At 37.8% G+C, this 21,561-nt stretch overlaps 1 protein-coding gene across 1 annotated transcript in view; it reads right to left on the bottom strand.

Annotated features, from left to right (window-relative positions):
- Positions 1-1,632, bottom strand: part of LOC149302799 (hepatocyte growth factor receptor-like) — a 55,823-nt gene extending 54,191 nt beyond the window's left edge. Inside the window, exon 1 of the mRNA XM_089481989.1 lies at positions 442-1,632. Coding sequence (XP_089338115.1) covers positions 442-1,632 — 1,191 coding nt within the window. The remainder of the gene's footprint in view (positions 1-441) is intronic.
- Between the last annotated feature and the right edge of the window lie 19,929 nt (positions 1,633-21,561).

Below are 21,561 nucleotides of genomic sequence, written 5' to 3'. Positions count from 1 at the left end.
GAATTGTTAATGGTACCCCCATGGCTTTCTTTAATTCATTATTCCAAATTTGCATGACTATAGTGTCAGATACATTTATATGAATAAATATTTACTGCTAGTCCTCGGTACTGGCTTGGAATACTTACAAACCATGTGCATTTTAGGCTATTAATCAGACCAAAATAAACAGGAGGATGGACACCAGGGTCATCTCCTTCATAGATTTCCCATGTATGGACATATCGTTCTCCTGCTGGGAGAACTCTGTGGCACCTGAACAGTTATGTAAGACTCTTCTTGTCCCAGAAACCTAAAACATCTGGGAAACCTAGGTCATGGGTCTTATTTCACAATTCTCAAGAGGCACAGACAAGGGAAACCAAAGCCTGTAATGTTTAGGGCCAGTGATAACGAGCCTAGAATCTTGAAACACAGAAATACAAAAAAGAATAATCTTACCTTGCTATTACAGAATCGACTGTCCTTTCCATAAAAGTGTTCCAGGCACTTGGTACCATGTTTGTCGACCACATTGTTAAAGTAGTCATTTATTATCTTCATAGGCACAGCACACACAGCAGATCTGTTAGTGACCTCGGATGAGTCTGGTTTGCTTTGGGCAAATACAGCATAAAGTATTTCATCGCCTGAACCTAATCCCATCTCCTCCGCCAAGGCTTGACCTACCTTGCCTACATAGGCAGCTTGCAATATATTGAAAATGTCTTTTCTGGTGGATGATCTTTTTCTCCTTTTTTCTGTAAATATACACTCCAAGGGCATTTCAATATAGGAGCGCAGTTTAGGGTCTGAAGAACAAAACCTGACAATTCTAGTGTGAAATGCCTGTGAATCAAGGGACTCTCTCTGCACTGTTAAAAAGTAAATAAAGTTGTTATTTTCAAATGCATGAACATATTTTATAGGGTACGAATCTCTGTACTGAGGAAGCACATCCAGATAGGACTTATCCGCAAGAAATTCAAATCCATCTTGTGTTTCTCTTAGCCGCCGCACTGAAATGGAATGAAGTTTAGATTGTGGTTCCTTAACCGTATTCCCTACAAAAAACTTAACAAATCTATCATTTTCTGTTAGGAGGATCTTGCTTCCTAAGGCACTAACAACACAGTCCGGACACTTATCTGTATCCTTCTGTACATGCGCTGAGTACAGGCAATGAACATTACTTGAAATGTCCCAAGGCTTTTCAAAGCTGAGCACATGGCGTTGACAGGCCCCACTGTGGGCACTCCAACAGCTTATCAATTGATCCTCGTAGAAATCGTTAAACAGTAGAGCTATGTTGATATTGTCCTTCCAAGTGGCATTAGATGACTGTCCATTTACCATGCAGTCTTTGCATGGTAAACAACTAGAATGGTCCAACACAGGTCCAGCCTTATACTCTGAAAGCTTAGTGAGGTTTTCATTCAACACGTAGATTCTGTTTATTGTTCCAACATACACATAGCCCCTGTGGAGAAGCATATTTCGTATGGGTGAATCAGTGGTAAAGTTTTCGAGGCTGTATTTTATATTGACATCCATCTCTGTCATTTTGGAGGCTTCCTCACATTGTCCTAGGCACTCCTGTGCAAAACCAAGCAGCAATACAAGAACAGAAGTAACAGGAACAGTCACCGTCATCTTGACATAAAGTACCTGCAAATAAAGTAAACACAATAAAGACAAATTAGAACTGCTGGGATCAAAAGCAAGATATCCCAAACAATTAGCACATGTCTAGACATCAGTTATAGCACATTTATAGCATTTTTAAAAATGAAAAATGTGAAACAATTACATTTTGCTTGAACTTAATGTTAAACACTGATGACCTGTGTCTGATGTGAAGAGAAAGAAATCTAATTCTAACCATGCTTTGATTAGTTTTACAAAGCCAGCACATTTATTTAACAGTGAACTACCATGAGCAGTTTGATGTGGCTCAGACTTGTGGCAATTGTGACATTTTAGGCTCCCTGAGAGGCTGCCTAAATGACTTGTGGTTTTACATTGAACAGAGCACCACTAACTGTCTGAGTCACGTTCCTTTATTCAGCTCGTAGAGCACCACACTTTGTTAGCCCCAAAATAAGTTTGTTGTACACGAAGACAATATAAGTTATAAAAAGCTACAGATGTTTACACAGATCTGTGAGTCAAAAATGAGCATATATTACTCTGTCTAATGTGTAGCTAGAGAGTGAAAATTTGTATTGTGTATTAACTGGCTTTCCAAAGGGAAAAAAATATAATTTTACTTAATTAGAGTCTTTATTAAACAATGTCTTTATCTTTGTATTCACTAAAACAACTGTAAAAGGCATAATCTGCCCATATCATAATACTTAAATATATCCATTTAACTCAGTATAAAGAACATATAGTTTGAACAGGACAAACAAAGACTAGGTCTAGCCATTTTGCAATAGAAGGGCAACCATATCATCATTTCATGGAGAATCACACTGCCATCTCTAGCCTCCTGAAGGTCACACACCAAAATGCATTAAGGGCAGTGGATGGATGGCAACTTCCGGTGTCTGAGCTAAAATCAACCCACCCAAAACACATTTGGGATCTAACAGGCTTAATATACACCAATCAATTTTGCCCAATGCACAATAACAGGTGTAACATCTACCTAAAACACTTACACTAGATATGGAATGAACATACGATATAACATATACTGCTAAAAAAGCATCCAAGACAGACATCCTGTTAGATGTCACTGTGTACAAGCTAGCTACATAGTATAGCTACCCTCTGTATTAATTGCAGACATTTACAAATAAAAGAACAGAGACATGTTGACCTCAATTATTCAAAGGACAATCCAAAGGACATTATGCCTATTTTGACATTTAGCAAAGCTTACATACATAAAAAAAAACAAGAACCTTGCCTTCAAGGAGAAACAACTGCAAAATTATAACGCTATCTGAGTGCTGCACCAATTTTCACAAACAGAAATAATGATATTCTACAATATTTTAAACTGCCATTGGTTGCTTACATGTAGCATGTATAAACTTGTATCTTCAATGGCAGTAGCTAGTACAGGGGTGTCCTGCAGCAGCTGGAGGGCCGCAGGTTGGACACCCCATAGCTAGTATTTCTGGGTCTCTATTTAATAAATGGTTTTATCGCAACAGCAAAAAGAAAAAATGGTCCAATCTACTTGACCATATTTGTGCCAGGATCACTTTTAGCAATTTTTTTTCTGTATGTAGTAAAAAAAAAAAGATTTTAGAGACAATATTTATTTGTAGTCATGGTGCATAGCAATGATTATTTTACAATGATTGTATTACAAACAGATAAATGAGAAATATTTTTCCTTATGTTTTTTGGTATTTGCATCAGTATAGTCTTCCAACATAAAATATGTAAAAGTGTCCATGATATGGATCAAAATCATGTTTTATACATCTCTTATTCGATTCGAATGTTATTCGATTATCTCAATGTCTGCTGGAAGCCATGTATATGTCAGCAAGACTTTGGGATCAGAGAATGATCTTGTCTCTCTTAGTCTTTCAGTTTTTAGAAAATTAAAGTGTCAGGATGCAAGCTATTTTCTGTATTTTCCATGGTGCTGATGGCAATTCACTGTCTCTCTTCCCCTTAGAAATGTTTACAATAGGATGTTATGGAAAGCACTTTAAACAGTCCTGTAATAGAGCTTATGTGTGACTACACATTTTTTTCTTTTAAAAGATATATATATATATATATATAACTTCAGTTTAAAATGGAAAATCAACATAGTCATGCACAATTGGCATGTTTTCATGCAAATATTTTTTAGGCTATAATTTCTGGTAAATAAATATTTTTTAACTCTGCATTATATACAGCATTTCACCTCAATATTTTAATTACAGAAACACCAGTTTGTATTGCACACACTTCTTTTTGTGCGCATATTATTATACATTTTTATTATTTTATATAGCATAATCATATTCCATAGCGCAAGTAGCATATAACATAACAATTTGACTAACAGAAACAACAGGTGAGAAGGGCCCTGCTCAAACAAGCTTACAATCTGAGTATGTTCCCAGGAAAGACATTAAAATAAGATATAAAGGATCTGTTTCACAACGAAACTGATCTATCTGAAACAGGTGTCTTCATGGCTTCAGTAAATCAAGATATTTTACCCTCTTTACCTTCCATGGCTGCTTATAATTTGGAGAACAGAAGGATAAGATGGATGGCAGTAGGGTTACAAGCCATCTATACATCACCAGAATGCATGAGTTTGCAACCAAGGTAAGTCTTAGTGTACAGGTTGGCTTCACCATAGCAAACCAATGACAGATAACAAGCATCAAATTACCAACTTTGTAACTGATTATACATTTTGAGTATTAACTTCAGTGTTAAAGATAAAGTTCAACAGGTGCAAGGACTCCTATAAGGGGAAGGGCTACCATGCAAAATAGAAAAAGGCTCCAGGCACTCAAGGGTTCCATCAGGCAGATTTATTGAAGGAGAAGGACAACAACGTTTTGACCTCACGATGAGGTCTTTATCAAGTTTATTTTGGTGACTTACAAATATAGATGCAATCTGATACAAATATCAGAATGCTGTAAAAACTATACGTACGTGGTAGTATGCATTATTCTAAATATATGCATTGGAGTTGGTTGTATTTGGAGTACACTGCAAATGGTGCTCTCAGATTTCACTTGCTTAAGGCTTTTGGGACCCCAGAGCAACCTCTGACCTCTGCCCTGAGAATACTAGTGTGTGCTATGTGCATGAAATAATAGCTTGGGAATTGTAAGAATCTAGAATCTTCCGTGTTGGGAAGGAATACGCTTAGCTTCTTTAAGAAAGAATAGCACTGATGTATATGTCGTTTATCATTTAGATCTGAAATATTATTCTTCATTATTCTTTACTTTCCTTTCCTTTCTTTACTATAAAGCAGACATTTTACTTGTTTTTTTCCTCATCTATACCTATAAAACATCAGTTGTTTCAAACAGTAATCACTGCTCAATAGATTCTGGGAAAGTATCACACATACCCATTTAGGTACAAATTAGCCAAAGAACCTAGAGTGTTTGATGTCATTCGGATGATTTTGATGAGAAAGTGCTTTTGTTGTTTCACTTGTGGTTTGTTTTACAATCAAAATTTTACAAAGACTTCACTATGAGTCACATAAGACTTCCAAGATCTAATTGTGGGCTACAGATCTGACCACACAAAGCTAGTAGAACGCTGTAAATAGGGCTCATGCTGTTTCATACAAGAGGAACCTTTTTTCAAATGCTGCTGATAAAATAACGGGAATCATATGCTGGCACAGTGTTACATGTTTTAAGCTGCTGAAATTCTATAGTGATAGCACCTATACACTTTCCGCCTCAATGTATATACATTCCATATCTAGGAATTCTTCTACTATCACGACAGAGGATGATGGGTCAGGCTGGAGTCTCTGGTCAGAGTCACTAGGATGTTCAGAAACCTGCTGTTGCTTTAGTTTTCCTCTTTGCCCCATCTGCAGGTAAGCCTAGGGACACGTTTATAAGCAGAGACATGTGTCCAGAAGACTGTGGCTAACACCGGAAGTCAATGATCTGTGAATAGAGGAGCCCTCTGGGTAGGACAGGTTTGATAGCCGAAGTACACAGCAGTGCAGGTCCTAAGACTTGGGGCTAAAGGCAAAAGTAAGCAGCAGGTTCAAGTTCAACAACAACAAAAAAAGGGAAAACTAAACAAATGGGGACAAATAATCATGTAGAACCTAAGGAAAGTATGTTTAGATGGCTGCTCCCATAGAATAGAAAGGTTTTCTAATATGTATATAAAGACTATTACATACTATTTGTTAAGTCAGTTTATATAACATATTGGGGGACTTGACAAAGGTGACAGATCAGGTGACACATAGGAAGTATTCTGGTACCTCAAACAGTAAAGATTTATTTATTTATTCCATGGGGTGGAAAAAGTTCTTATTTCTGTACTTGGCTGATAGCAGTATCTGTGCAATGTCTGGACTCACTCTGCTATATTGAGAAAATAAACAGACAGGGCTCTTTCAAACTTGTTGAATGAGCTGGATAACAGCACTGTGCATAATTAACATCTTTGATAATTTGAAAAGAGGGAAAGTGATTAATCACCCAAAGGCATTCATTCAAATTCCTCTACTCTTCATTGTGTTTAGAACAGACCTGACTTCTCAATTGATTTACAATAATAGCGGGGCAGAATGTTTTACGCAAACACAAAAGAACCATACTATGTATACAGACATTCAAATTCAAATGAATAAAACCACATCATGAAAATATTCCCACTTTTAGCTGCTTGGAATGATTTATCTACTGATCCTGGAGCTAGCAGGTGTCAGAATCGTCTATAAAGGGTGTCATATTGTACTGATATTAAACGCTTAACGTGATATATTGCGGCATTTTACAGGAAGTTTGCATATTACAGATTAAAAAAAAAATTTATAAGGACACTTTTACGTTTAAGGTATAACCCGTGATATATTTTTTTCTAATAATATAATAAAAAAAATGTAAGCTACTAAGCTACTAAATATCACTTTATGTATAGAAACAAATAGGATAAAAATAAAATGACGTCTCTGCTTGAGGTTAAAAAATGTCTTATATTGGTGTTGATCTAGACATGATGGTGTTGAACTAGACATTTTAAACACTGGAATCTTATAGAATGTGCTAATTCATAGGACCGTTCTCATTCTAAGGAATTAATGTCCTTGCTATATGAGTTCTGTAATTGCATTCACCAGTCCACATAACAATTCCTGGGTCAGTGATATACACTATAAATCGCATATAAATCCCAGTTGAAATGCTTAATCCAGTATATATTTATTTACATCCTGGAAACCTATATATAACCAGTGATCTACTTTGACAAATCCAGCTGCATTCTTTGAATGTTTCCCACATATCTGCCAACACGTAGTGCATTTTGCTCAGCCACTGTGAAATATCCAGCAGTTGGACAAGCCAATCCAACATGGCATAGAACACAGACGACTGTCGTTCCTATCATCCGATCAGCCTCTGACTGATTGCAGTTGCAGTCCACAGCAGCTGGAGTGTTAAAACTTCCCCAAACTAGGGCCATCAGAAATGTTTGGGTCCTGTACAACCCTTAAGACAGGGCCCACTGTCACTGCCCCATGGTCACTACCAGGCCCTAATGCCCTGAAAGGGCCCAGACACGGGTAGCAGTGCAGGATGGCCAATTGCCATGTACAAGCCATGAGGGGCCTGTGACAGATGTGGATGGCTAGGTCACCCTGCTTGCCCCAGCCAGTTTTACGGGGACTAGTTCTAGGGGACTAGTGATGTTGGCCCTAGCTCAAACTGTGAATACCAACTGGACTTAACTAACTATATGGACTAATCTTCCTGTAATTCTCTTTAATATACTCCACAGACTCCCTATACCATAGGCTTTGTTTTATAGATGACTGCATGCAACATCATATATCTCTTAGTTCCCAGAGTTTTGAAACAAGTATACATTTTTGGTTTTACTGAAATGTGATTTTTTATTTTTTTTTGACAAGACCCTATTAGGTATTAGGTAACCCTCAGGGGGTTGCTTCACTGGGACACATAGGAGGAAGAAGGAATTATTATTATAATGTTTGCTAATGCCCTTAGAAATTAATTAGGATAATGCTTAAAAATAGAAGTAAAGTAGTCTGGACAGTATGAATGGAGTCCACTTTACACAATAGATCCTATGAAATGGCATAATAGGCTAATATGATGACACCGCCGATGGCTATATACTATTATATAGTACTTGCACATACAGCCAACATGCCAAGTTAAAAGGACTTTTTTCGTCCTGTCTTGTCAAGCTGCTTACAACAATGTCTCAAAGCAGACAGCAACAAAACATATCTGCATAAGAAAATCCCCTACTGTTTCTTCTTCTGTGATCATACAAAGCTTTGCTGCATATTATGAATTTTAATAAATGTCGTCTATTATGTGATGCGGGCAGATTTCAGAAAACGTATTTGTGCAGGTCACAGACCTGCGGCAAAACTGAAGGAAGGAAGGACATATCTGTAGAACGTCCAAGCTGCAGAGCAAGATAAAGTTGACATTAATATGACATAGAGAGCAAGGCTGCTCTTGGTAAGGAAAACTGCTGATGAAGGAACATTTATGCTGATGTGATGAGCTGTTGAAATAACATATTAAAAACTGTGTAATAGCTGGGTCATTATTCCACAGTTTGAATAATGGAAACTGGAAGGGCTAGCAATACAGTGCTTTCTGTAAATCACACATCTTGCCTGCAAAATCATACAGGAAAACCATAAATGTTTTGAAGTTGAGAACCACTTAAGGACGCGTCTCTTTCTTTCGGCATAAGTAAAATCACTGCTAGCTTTTATATGAATTCCCCCTAAAGGAACCTGCACCTCCCCTTGAGTCCCGAATATATAACATCCCTGCACTTTGGTTGAAGTGTATTTATTTTTAATTTTATTATATTAAATTATATTACGTTATATAGTATGTAGATAATATAATTTGTTATTTTTTTCAGCTTTTGTTTGTTGCAATTTCAGTACTAATGTTTTGTATATTGTATAACGCAGTACATTTTGGAAAGTAGAGAGTATTTCCCAAAGTAATAACTTGGTTATAGAGCAACCTGTGATTGTGAAATTGAGCGATATGTGTGGTTCACTAAGCCACGGGTTCTAATCTCCTGATGTAGTTAAAAGCTAGACCTATAAGTGACATCTAAAGTAGGTTTCCATGGCATAAACTTGGCAGGGATAACTGAACTTCAGTTCTGTTTTGAGAACATCAAATATTTGAGTAACCCCTATGATCCAGCTTTTTGAGTGCTAGATGTAGCTCAGGCTTCTTTGACTCACTTATTTGTCAATGAAAGAGCTAAAGTACTAATCTTGAGTGATTGTACACAAAATTGATTACAATAAATATAGTATCCAACCCAAGGGCCTTAAAGCACTGACCAAACCTACTATTAGGTTCCTACGCATTATAGAACTTTAGTATACTATAGAGCCTTTAGAACTGCAAACCATTAAAATACCACTGTTACAGTATGTGGAATATGTGGCATAGAGTGTCCATAGACCTTTGACCTCCCTACATTTTTGGTGTCTAAAGCAGGACACCTTTCTATGGAGATATGGTTGTAGGTGGGACTGGGGCAGGACCATTGACCTACTTTATCCATCCAGCCATCTTGCGGTACACTGAAGCAGAACACTCTGCTTCAATGCATTGCTAGGTGGCCATGTGGGAGCTGCAATCAATTTAAAAGTTCAATGGATCAGCTTGGTAGAACAGTGCCTGAAAATCAGGACACTTGGGATATATGAGAACCCTCCCTTAATTCTACTTCTGACTCAAGAGATACTCCTCCTGCAAATACTTTTAACATGATTAAGTGCAATTGTTATTTCTTATTTCCTTAAACATTGTATTATGTATTTGTAGCAGTGATGAATATATATTATGTATATTATAAAAAGGAAAGAGAAACTGTACTTTTTCACTTAGGCTCATTAGCCTGTGAATGTGATTTTGCTTTCCAATTCCAGCAGTTTAGTTAATAGTTACAGCAGGTGTGCCAGCTCTGGAATGATTCCGGGAAAGGTTGCATTTCTCCACCCTACTTTCATCTGGCGGTGAGCAGTTATTCTAATCAGCTGCCGGCTCACCTTTGCCCACTCCCCTCCCTTAAACACACAAGGATATGGAAATACATGTCCATACTCCACATCACAGCAAACACTCTGCTTAAGTCAAAAACGCATGCCTTCATTCTGTAAAAAGTAATTGTGCTCTTGGAAAACAGTGAAGCTTCCAGAAATACGCTTCCAGTCTACACCAAGTTGCTGCAAGTCTACTGTTAGAGCTCCGTTTCATTAATATTAATAATTTTCCTGTGTGGAAACACCAAACAGACAGTGGCTTACATACTGCAGTGCGCCTTACCACATAGACAGCCGTAATAACTGAATTCGCTAGAACATACTTTTACAATGGCTTTGGGCTTCACCCATTAACCCCTATAGAGAATTAAGTGCTCTAATGAACTAGGATTGTGTAATCATGATCCAATGTTCACAAATAAGAATAATTGCTAAGCTGTAATTGGTAAACAAGTTAGCAACATTTGAGATTCCAAAACAAACATTTTAGTGTATTTTGGAGAATAATAAATAACTAGTTACTTGTTTCATATTCAGATGACGTTGGATGAATAATATAGATAATAAAACATTTTATTGTTTTCAAGTGAGCTACCTTTTAGGAACACCTACATATAGACACTGTAGTAGTAGGTTCAAACTGCATGATGTTAGTTTTTTAAATATGACCTCATAGTCAAGCCCAAGTTCTGCATCTTTTAAAAAGTGTCAATTCCTATCCTCTCAGCTTTCATAAAATCTATAATGTCACTTATAAGCGAATTATAACGTTACATTAAAGCAGCAATATGAAGTAAAGCAAACACTGACTGCTTCTGAAAAAATACAAAAGGTGCTGCTTTAACAGAACAATAAAGCAGGGAATCCATACTATAGCCGAAGTAAAAGAAAGAAACAGACCACACATTTGTAATGATTTCAGACTGCATGATACATCTATGTTTTATATATATAAATCTCAAGCATGCTGAGAGGCACTATTACTTTATATCCTTTAATTTAAATGCTCAATAGCCACGCTCTTAACCCCATTAATGCAAGAAAGGCTTATTTCTCCATTAATGCAGAGAACGATAACCATTAGTTTACAAACTTCATCCAACGAACCAGCAAATATAAAGCCAACATATGACATTATGCAATGCTGTATTGGATGTGTATGCAGGAAATCCACACTTCTTTTAGACACAAAGTAAAATCTTAAATAAACTGCTTAACATTAAAATGCGCCTAGAACAGACTGATTCAACTACATATGGAATATAAGATGTCTTGCCATGATTCCTTCTGATGGATTCAGGTACAGCCTTTTCATACTGCTAGCTGTTTGTTCTTGTACAATAGCGATAATATTCACAGCAAACTGCTACTTTAAGAAGCATGCAACCAGATATTTCTTTTCCTCCACTGGCGTGATGTACTTTTGCTAATGTACTTTTAAAGAGCAATATTAAATTAAGAAAATTTTAAATCTAGGTATACACAAGATATTTAACACCTTTCTTGACGCATGAGCCATTTCAAGTCTAGGTACATTAAGTCTTTAGAGTAATTCATTTATGACCATGCGATGGGCTAGTGTTATCATCAAGTATTAGAGGTTTAGATAAGATTCTTCAGTGGGACAAGCGATCCCCCACTCTTCACTTGAATGTGCCACTGGATGGCTGATATGGTGCAGTAAAAGCTGTAGCACATGTAAAACGATTGGTCTCATATATCAGTAGGGTTAATTTAATCAATTTTTAGATGGAACTCTGGAATATTCGTCAGTATTTGTTTTTACAATTAAAATGAAAATAACATTGTGTTCGAAATCTTAAGTGTAGTATATACTTTTGTGCCCCAAAAATGCAATTATTTAACATAGTTCAGATACAATATTAGAGTTACATTGGACACGTTGTTCTTGGGTTTGTGCTTAATTCCAGCTGTACAAATATATCTCAGACTGGGTGGTGTGGGTGTAAGTGAGGATCTAAACGGTTTTATCTGTGTTCAGTTATATATTAATAAAAAATAATCACAGTGTGCTAGAATGGGTGTTGTGCTATTCTGTATAGATTTTCAAAAACAACAAAACTGGGTAACAGCCCATTTAAAGATTAAAAGTAAATGGTTTGCTAGGTTTACACATTCACACTCAGTTTAACTCTTTCAGTAATTCATAGGCTCAGCTTTGTTATTTTATTAAACCAATTGATTAGTTAGTGGAAAGAAGGATAAAACCTGGAATTACAATCTTGATTAATTATATTGAGGTATGTCAAAATATGGAATTACACAATTTTGTAAACTAGTGTGGAATATGATAAAACACAGAATTACACAACTTTCTTATTGCTCTGTGACTAAACTGGCACATACCACAAAATAAAGGGTGGGGTTAGTTATAAAGTTTGAAAAACATAATGCCCCGGTTTTAGTATTAGAGCACAAAACTCAACTTTACAAACTAAGAACATCCAACAGATCTCTATGGATTATATCAAGGTCCCGCCTCGGGGTCAAAATTTTACTTTAGTTTTTCCTTAGGGTTTTCTCTCCTAACGTCTTATTATAACATTCACCATGAACCAATTTCCCATAGAAGCACTAGGATATCAAGTTGCTGGAGGTCACAAGAATCTATATATACACCGTATTTGCTCGATTATAAGACGACCCTGATTATAAGACGACCCCCCAAATCTGAATATTAATTTAGGAAAAAAAGAAAAAGCCTGAATATAAGACGACCCTATAGGAAAAAAGTTTTACCAGTAAATGTTAATTCATCTAAACTATTTTTTTAAATAAAAGCTATGATTGAGAAAAATATTTAGGTTTTATTTCCTTCTATTTTCCAACCTTCCCCCAGTTATGCACATCTGCCCCAGAAATGCCTTATACCCCCTATATGTCACTGTGCCCCATGATATGCCTTTTAACCCTCTAAATGCCACTGTGCCCCATGATATGCCTTTTAACCCTATATGCCACTGTGCCCCATGATATGCCTTTTGACCCCCTATGTGCCACTCTGCCTCCAGAAATGCCTTATACCCCTATATGCCACTCTGGCATTTAGAGGGTTAAAAAGGCATATTATGGGGAAGAGTGGCATATAGAGAGGTTTAAGGCATTCAGGAGGCAGAGTGGCGTATAGAGGGTTAAAAATGCATTTCTGGAGGCACAGTGGCATTAAGGGGGTTAAATGGCATTTCACAGAGCACTCTGCCTCCAGAAATGCCTTATGCCCCCCATTTAACACTCCCCCGCCCCCCCAACTTACCGGTGCTTCTGACTTCCCTGTCATGTAGCCGGGGCAGCATGTAGATCCTACGCACTTACGCTGCAGCCGGAAGGAGGCGTGGCTAGCAGCAGGGGTTGTCTGTGTCCATCGTGCAGACCTTCCCCGGCTGTCAGAGATCAGAGTTCCCCGCACTCTGATCTCTGACAGCCGGGGAAGGTCTGCACGATGGACGCAGACAACCCCCGCTGCTAGACACACCTCCTTCCTGCTGCAGCGGAAGTTGTCTACGCGAATCACGTAGAGCTCTACACGCTGCCCCAGCTACACACCGGGGACTCAGAAGTACCGGTAAGTGGGGGGGGGGGAGAGACAGGAGGATCCAGGTCCCCTGCAGCTGCGGGGGATCTGGATCTTAGTCGTCTCATAGTCAGACCCCGATTATAAGACGAGGGGTATTTTTCAGAGCATTTGCTCTGAAAAAAACCTCGTCTTATAATCGAGCAAATACGGTATGTCTTACCAGTGTCACACAGTGACACTACCTCTTTCTGTATCGCAGTTTATAGGGCAAATGATAAGCACTGAATCTGAACTGAATGCACATTCTGTGACGATGTGTGTCTGTCATTTACATTTTATAAATGTTTATGTTCCTGGTAAAAGATCAGGAACTCTTCGCAGTAAAGAGCTAGAGAGCAATGATAAGGGACATGTCCTCCAAAATGTCTTAAATGCTTGAGCTAAACAGATGCCACCATCCCAAACTTCATGATGGCACCATGAGATTAAAATAGATATTTTTTTACAGTATGTACGGAATGCGTAATCTAGTGTTGAACTTTCACACTGAATAAAATGTTTATTTTGCTTGGGTAATAAGCGGACATTTTAAGCTGATGAGCAGTATGATAGATGTGTCATTATATGTATTATATGTATATATATATATATATATATATATATATAATTTTTTGATTCATTATTGCATGGGTAACATCCATATATGTTCTAATGATACTTGGTATAAATGGGGGTCAGGATGCATTATTTATTTGAAATTGTTTACTTTTTATAAACCGATATTTTTAACAAAGTAATTCACTAGTAGTTTGTAACGTTTGGGGTGCATGCAGTCCACAGCAAAGGATTGTTTGGGTTAATAGGTTACTAGTCAAAATATATGATATACAATCTGTCCTATTTTTAAGTCACTGGCCTCTGGAAATAAGTTTATTAAGACTGCTGGAAGTTTATAATTTGGTATCTCTTATTTATAGATAAGATGGAGGTTTGCAAACTAATCCTGAAATAAAATGTGAGTTCATGGAGAAATCCGTGGTGTTTAGGATACAAAAATAAGTGCAATGCATCCAAATTTCACACAACAGAGCAACAAACAAGACGAGAATAAATAAATACTAATACATATAAGATACAAAACAGATGTCTAGGAAGCTAGACCAACATTTATCTCCCTTGACAACACCAATAAAAAAAAGGTATGTGAGAATGCCACATAAATACAGATAAACAATTTGCAAGCCTTCTGGGAGCAAAATTAGCTTTCATAATAGAACGTCTAAAATAATCTATCTGGATCTATGTTTCTTAGACTATGGCTTCTGATTCAGAAAAAAAAACCAGATAAAATAATAATTCTGCATTCCAAATATTAGTAAAACATTACCAGTCTGTCATATGGTAATGACATATTTCATGCGCTGTGACATTTACTCACTTTGGCTCTTCAAGTGTCATTGACATGGTTAATTCACCATGACATTTACTTATTCTCACTATTCTAACACAGATCCTGGAAAGTTGGCCTATGAATAATAAGAGCTGTATTCAAAACACAGATAAAGTACCAAAAACCAAAACATACAATGTTAAAAGTCATTTAACAACCACTAATATAAGTGTCAAAGTTCTGTGCTCAGGCAACACAGCAGTACTAATATTGTTTTTGTATCACTACAAACATATTATAACAATCACATAAATACACATACTTCAGTAATAAAAACAAAGCATTATACCACCAAACACTTAAAATCACTTTTAGATGGAGGGTAAGATGCCTGGTGAGAAAACATGACTTTAGGAAGACTGATTATGTGCCTTTGTGACCTACTGATAGCTGTTTCTGTATCAATATGCAATATAGATATTATTCTCAGAATATATATCATAAACTGCTGCTTACATACATTGATATGTATTGCTTTTGCCATTTTTGCTGTTGTAGAACCCTAGAACTCTCTAAACATTCTGAGCTATAATGAGGGACATCAGGGGAAGAAAGTGGGACAAGGTGAGTTGAGTCCCAAAGATGCATTTTGGGTTCCCTAAAGAGTAAAACTTGGGAGGTATGCTGCATTAATATCATGAACTATAAACAGGCACCTACATAAAATACATACTAAGAGGCCACAGCCTCATAATGAGTAGACGTTTTAGCCCTTTTAGTACCTGGGGCACTCAAAAAGGATCAGTAGCCTTACAAATACTTGACTCAAATAAGAGCATAACAAAACATGGACATGTAATCATAAACATAGTCCGGTAATTGTCTAGCATGTCACTGGACATGACACTTGAGACAACAAGTAACTAAAACCAATGCCTCAGGCGACAAGGTGGACATCAAAAGCGGGATTTCAGGCTTTCTTTTGATGCCATTGATGTCTTTTACACTAAACCACTAAATATCCTTATGTTTCTCAGAAGGTAGACTTGTGAGATTACTACTGTTCTTGAAATGATTTAATTTTATTGTGGTGATACATACAGGTAGTGGTAGACATTTCAAATGGATCCAAGTTGGTTAATATAACTTTCCTTCACAGTTTAATCTTCTGGTGCATGCTAGTTGTCTCAGATTCCAAGGGTAGTTTTATCTACGTGTTCTAATATACTAGTTCTCCCATCTGCCCTATGTTCTGAATCAGAGCCTGTTTGGAAATAATTAATCAACTGTACCTAGCAGCAGGTGCATATTCATTATTCCCTTCCTATATATATATATATATATATATATCATTTTGAGTAATAATACATCTTTCATTATATAAGTGCAGTCATATTTTACCTTGGATCCCACCGACAAATACCATAGACAATGAGTGGCATGCTGAGATTAGACTGCTCCGTTACAAAATATCTCTGGGAAATGGTATTAAATGAAGATTTGCATCTTTCATCAGACTTTGCCAAACTACAAGGCTCCAAAGAGAATACAGGCTATGTTCTGTTACATGTCCCTTTGCTTATATCATTGTGACGGTGTCCTTTATATCTGCAAGCTGTTCTGTGCTTTCTTGAAAAGGCTCCCACATCACAAAAGCAGCACATCTTTACAATATGAAAAATAATTTGAGGAAGATCTAATTTGTTTTAACTATTGTTGACTGCAGACGGCTGATGAGGAACACCAAGTCTTGATGGACACAGGGATTTATATACAGCTGCTTAGGGTGTTCTAGAGGATAATGTTGTGTTTTGGGCTACTATATCTATACAACTGTTTTGTGTTAGAGTTTGCCAAGTCAAAGTATTTCGTAACAGATGCCAAGGAGAGAAATTTAAACAAAAATCTGAATTATTAATAATTTTCAAAAAGCTTCAGAACCTTGATTAAATCTCATAACTTACAACATGCTCTAACAAACACAGCAGGTGCAAAAGCTGCTAAAGTAAATATCCAGTTGCTGAAGCTGACAATTTGCTGGAAAACTAAACTTATCCAAACAAAATCATGGTAACATACTTTCTAAATGTGTGAAGAACAAAAGCTTGTACTAAGTGATATAATGTATATAGGCTGATTTCCAAATTAAAAGGTCAGGTTTATACCAACTTGACCGTAACTGAGAAAATGCCCTACCTTATTAAGGCTTGCTTGCTTTTAATCTGATATATAGGAGGCGTTGACCCAAGCCGTGCCATAGCCACCTGTATCCAGGTATAAGCACTCTGCTTGTCCCTGGCTGTTACAACACTATTAAACTTAATGAGTTATTCTTCAGTGTAATAACTGGAACCTCATTACCTTACAAATTACCCTTGTGCCTTAACAACACATTGACACAATGCTATTAATCTGTTACTAAGTATTGAAATCACAATTGCCACAAATCATCTGCTTGCATCAATATCAAATATATTGATATACTTTATACCATTACTACACATTAGCAAAATTGGATGGGGCTTTGATAAAGAAGTAATTTAATTCCATTGCATGTAGAATTTTCCAAGGGTTACTCATATATCTGCATTACAAGGATGACATCAGTTGATATCATTCCTATATAGGTGCATTCATCAGTGATGTTATTGGATGTAGTAATAAAACGTGTCATTAATTATTACTAGGGATCTTTTTTAAGTCAAAATCGTTGATTTCCTGTGTTCATACAGAAAAAAACAATCCTTTTCAGGGTTTGGTGAGTTCATTTGAGTTCTGATTGTGTATTAAACAGCAGGGCTCCATCTGCCCCATGCAGCACACACCATGACTTGGACCGTATATATATATGTGAGTGCATTCTGTATGTGAAAGCCCTGGCCCTCTGCACAAACATCCTCACCAGGAGTGCACACTCATTTTCCGTGCTCTCTGGACTTGGCACTGTAACACTTGAATGTCAGGAAATCGCTGTAATTAGCTAAATGCTCCGAATACTTCTCTGTATAACTATATCTCCATGTTAACTCTAGGATTACCCCAGAAAGCACATGGCTGGGAAAATGATCTACAGGTAAAGAGTTGAAAGGACGTGTAACCTGGAGAGCGGGAGACCGGATCACAACTCCCATCATTCTAAGCTGCTGCTCACTTCCAAGTCCCATCATTCCGAGCTACTGCTCACTCTAACCCCGGGTGATTCACAGAGGCTGCGAATGCTTCACCTGCACAGTCCCGCTATGTGTATCGGAGCCCAGCACAGACTGCTTTCCCCCCCCCCGTCTACAATCCGCATTAAAACAGATAGTTCCAGAGTATGTCTGTAGTATTCTCGCGATCGTATTGCTTTTTTTTTGCTGGGAATAAATCGTATGTGTTGGTAGATTGTAGACGGAAACATGAAATGTTTAACGGTAACAAAGATTGGGTGCAATTATAGCTGAAAGGTACAGCGACCCATCAAAGTGACACCGACTTCAGCCACGGCACCCACTTGTTATAACCTCGGAGCGCTATGGGATCAGGTGGAACTGGAAAGAAGCTCAACCCCTCTGCAAACCTGTGACCCTAATATACCCCCCCCCACACACACACACACACACACTATCCATTAACCCTAACCATGCCAGATGAAGTTAGTGCACGCTCTGAACGATTAAAGCCACATCCACCCATTACAGCCAACACCTGTCACTGTAACGCAATTCAACGGCCTCTATGGGAAAGGTTGCCCCACAACGTCCTTCTTCGTTAAAAAGTACTTTTTGATGTAACTCTTACCTCGCAGCAGGCTGGAAATCCACAGGAGTAGAAGAGAAGAGGAAGTCAAGCCTGGAGATGCCGCATTACCATCCACACCCGGTGTCACAGCCCGGTCCCCGGGCACAAGTGATGAGCCACCAAAGTGCTACCAAAACCTGGCAGCGGATGAAAACGTGTCTCCTCCTTCCCACATGTGCTCCTCATTCAGTGAGTCACAGGCGTCTCAGGAATCCGTGTGTGCGAGTCAACGAGTGGGGACTGAATCAGAGAGCGAGCCACGGGAGAACACGGTGGGGGGAGGAGGAGGGGAGCTGGACATGTCCAATAGCAGACCCTGCATGCTGCACTCATCCTCAGCCACTCCTCACCTCTCCGGGGGGGTGATAAGGAAAACTAGCTTCCAGATCTGAGGCAGAGGAGCAGGCAACGGCAGCCCTTCAGTCTAGACAAGGCTTCCTTAAGTGTATCTCGGATTTCAGACTCATGTTGGCACAGAGGGCAGAGTTTGAAGGATGAAATCAGAATTGGCCATCTGCAAAAAGGTCCAGTGCTTCAGCAAAACTTACAAACAATAATATTGACATCTAAGTATACATAAGGGGATATATTTGTACTTGAGATAGCTACATATATCCTTAAAGTGTATCTATTTTTTCTCTATTGTCTATGTGGTGGATTTTACACATACACTATTATTAGTTTTGCCAGAATTTTTGCAATGGGTGACCTATTTTAAATTCAAAAGAATGCTTGTCACAGAAATCTGGGGGTGGCCATTGATGCCCAGTTGGACCTGCAGCGATACAGAGACACTGAGGAAGCAATTCATTTAAAAGTATCAGAAAGAATAGGTGAGCTCATAGATCTCTTACACACAGTTCTCTTCCATTGATTGTATGGATGTCTCACCTTCACACAGCACTCACAGACATCTGGAGCAAAGAATATAACGTTACAGCAGGTGGGGGGACCCCGATATAACCTCATTTCCACATGGTCTCAGAATAAGAGGTTTCTGACAAACTTTTGCTTACAGGATGTTGTGGGTTATTATTAGCTCCCATAGGGAGTTATGATATTAAAAAGCTTAAAAGTGGTGTTATCACCATAGCAACCATTAGAATCTGTGTGCTCACTGGACCCTTTCATTGGTTGCTATTGGGATAAGACCACTTTCCAAACATTGCACCAAAATCATGGTTTATCATATAACATAACATAGTGCACATAAATTAAAGTAATCCAATCTGTGTTACAATACCAATGTTTGTTAGTATGTTGGAAGTTGTTGATTTTTTAAGGGGTTAACCAGTTCCCCTTCTTACCTAACCAATGCAAATTATTCAGCTTTGGACCCTGGAGTCTGGCCTTAGAAAGTGTCCCAATCTCTATATTGAAGTCTAGCATGTGTCGGGGGTATTCTGATAATAAATAAAATAATGTTAGGGTGTACAACGAGCACCTTAGAAAAGCAAATAATTTCAACATTCCGCCACAAAGAGGTGATATACAATTTCACAATTAAAGCATGACGCTGATGTCATGTTTGAACAGAAATTTGATCTACCTAAAAGTTAGTTTACTATGTAAATCCTTGTCCTTTCATTACTAATTATTGCTGTTTCCTAAAAGTTGACTCTAGATTCACCGACAGTCACCCAACACCTTTAACAAAGAATCACAAAATAAAGAGAGATCCTGTCTGGATTGGAAGGATTGTATGGCTTCTATTTAAAAATGACAAGTACAGATCAAGCAGTATTTGAGAGGAAGGGCAGGAAAGTGTAATTATAACATTATGACCCCCCAGCCATCTGCCATACAGACTAGACTATACCCAAGGGCCTGGCCTATTTTTGTTATATTACTTATTGTTTTCAGCTTTTTTTCTTACTTTCTTTTGTGTTTAACTCATGGTAAAAGCGTGCCCTTAGCCTTTCAGTCAGGCAACATAAGAATTATGTTCACATGGAAGCTTTTTAATTGGGATTTAGAATGTGACTAATCCCCTGAAAATACTAATCTGAGATGACCGTGATGGGGGGTTACTTTTGTGGTAGTAGAATGGAAGGGGTGTTGAGACCGTTTTTGTACAGTTATACAGTTTCTTTATTTAAAATGTTCAATCATTCAGTATTCTAGAAACAGCAATGCCATACACGGCATGAAATTGCATCCAACCTATGGAGCAGAGCACATTTTTAATGGACAAGGCCAACTAGGGCTTTAACCCCAGTGGGTTAAGAGAGGCAGGTGCTGCAAGATAAGGGGTGCTCTTGAGCCACCTAGTGGTAATGTCCCTGCGCCCCCTTCCATTTCCAGAAGTGATGTCACGTGGTAGGTCCTCTGATACTGCCCCAGGTTCCAGGAACCCCAACAATGGCTCAGGTCAACAAGAAGAATACGTTCATTGCTATGGTGACCGAATCACTTTTCCACTTTACACCAGAATTGCTCACATGCATAATCACCAATGTGTTTGCTTTTCTCGGTCTTCATTACACGAAAGGGAACATTATAGATGTTCTGCTAATATCTGTTTTGTCAATGCTGGAATATGTTTTATATTTTAAAAAATTGCAATATTTGGTCATATTTTACAATGCATTTTGCTAAACCTGATTATAAATGCTGGCCCAAACTATATATGGTAAGCATGATAATATATACCCATATGATTCTCATCTAATTTTGCCCATGTTTGTTTTTGGCTGATCACAGTAGCATGTTATGATCAGCCCTATCATTTTTCTCTTTTTATTCAATTATCTCCTCTGTAAATAAAAACATGTTTCCCACTCATATTTGGAAGTCAAATTATTCCATAGCATTGCATATAACATATCTGGTCACATTTAGAGGTAAAGCACAACCAAAGAGCCCATGGGACCACTACTGAAAATTTCCTGTTACAGGAATTTGAGCCAGGAATCCTGTTAGCCTTTGTAGAAAAATGTACATAATAAAATGAATTTGTTTTATATCTAACTGGGTGCTTGCCCTGGTCTCCATTATAACATAGTCCATTATCATAACTCTTAATTACACAACTCCCAACAGTCCTTGGGACCGGATAGTCTGAATAGTCCAGAGAGCTATAGAGCCGATGAAAGTCTGTTCTGTTGCAGCACAGATCTATCTACGTTG

This window comes from Sceloporus occidentalis, unplaced genomic scaffold (genome assembly GCF_023333645.1).
Source record: "Sceloporus occidentalis isolate IW3139 unplaced genomic scaffold, rSceOcc1.0.p SCAF_17, whole genome shotgun sequence".
NCBI classification, from domain to species: Eukaryota; Metazoa; Chordata; class Lepidosauria; order Squamata; family Phrynosomatidae; genus Sceloporus; species Sceloporus occidentalis.
This window is presented reverse-complemented; position numbering and strand designations above follow the sequence as displayed.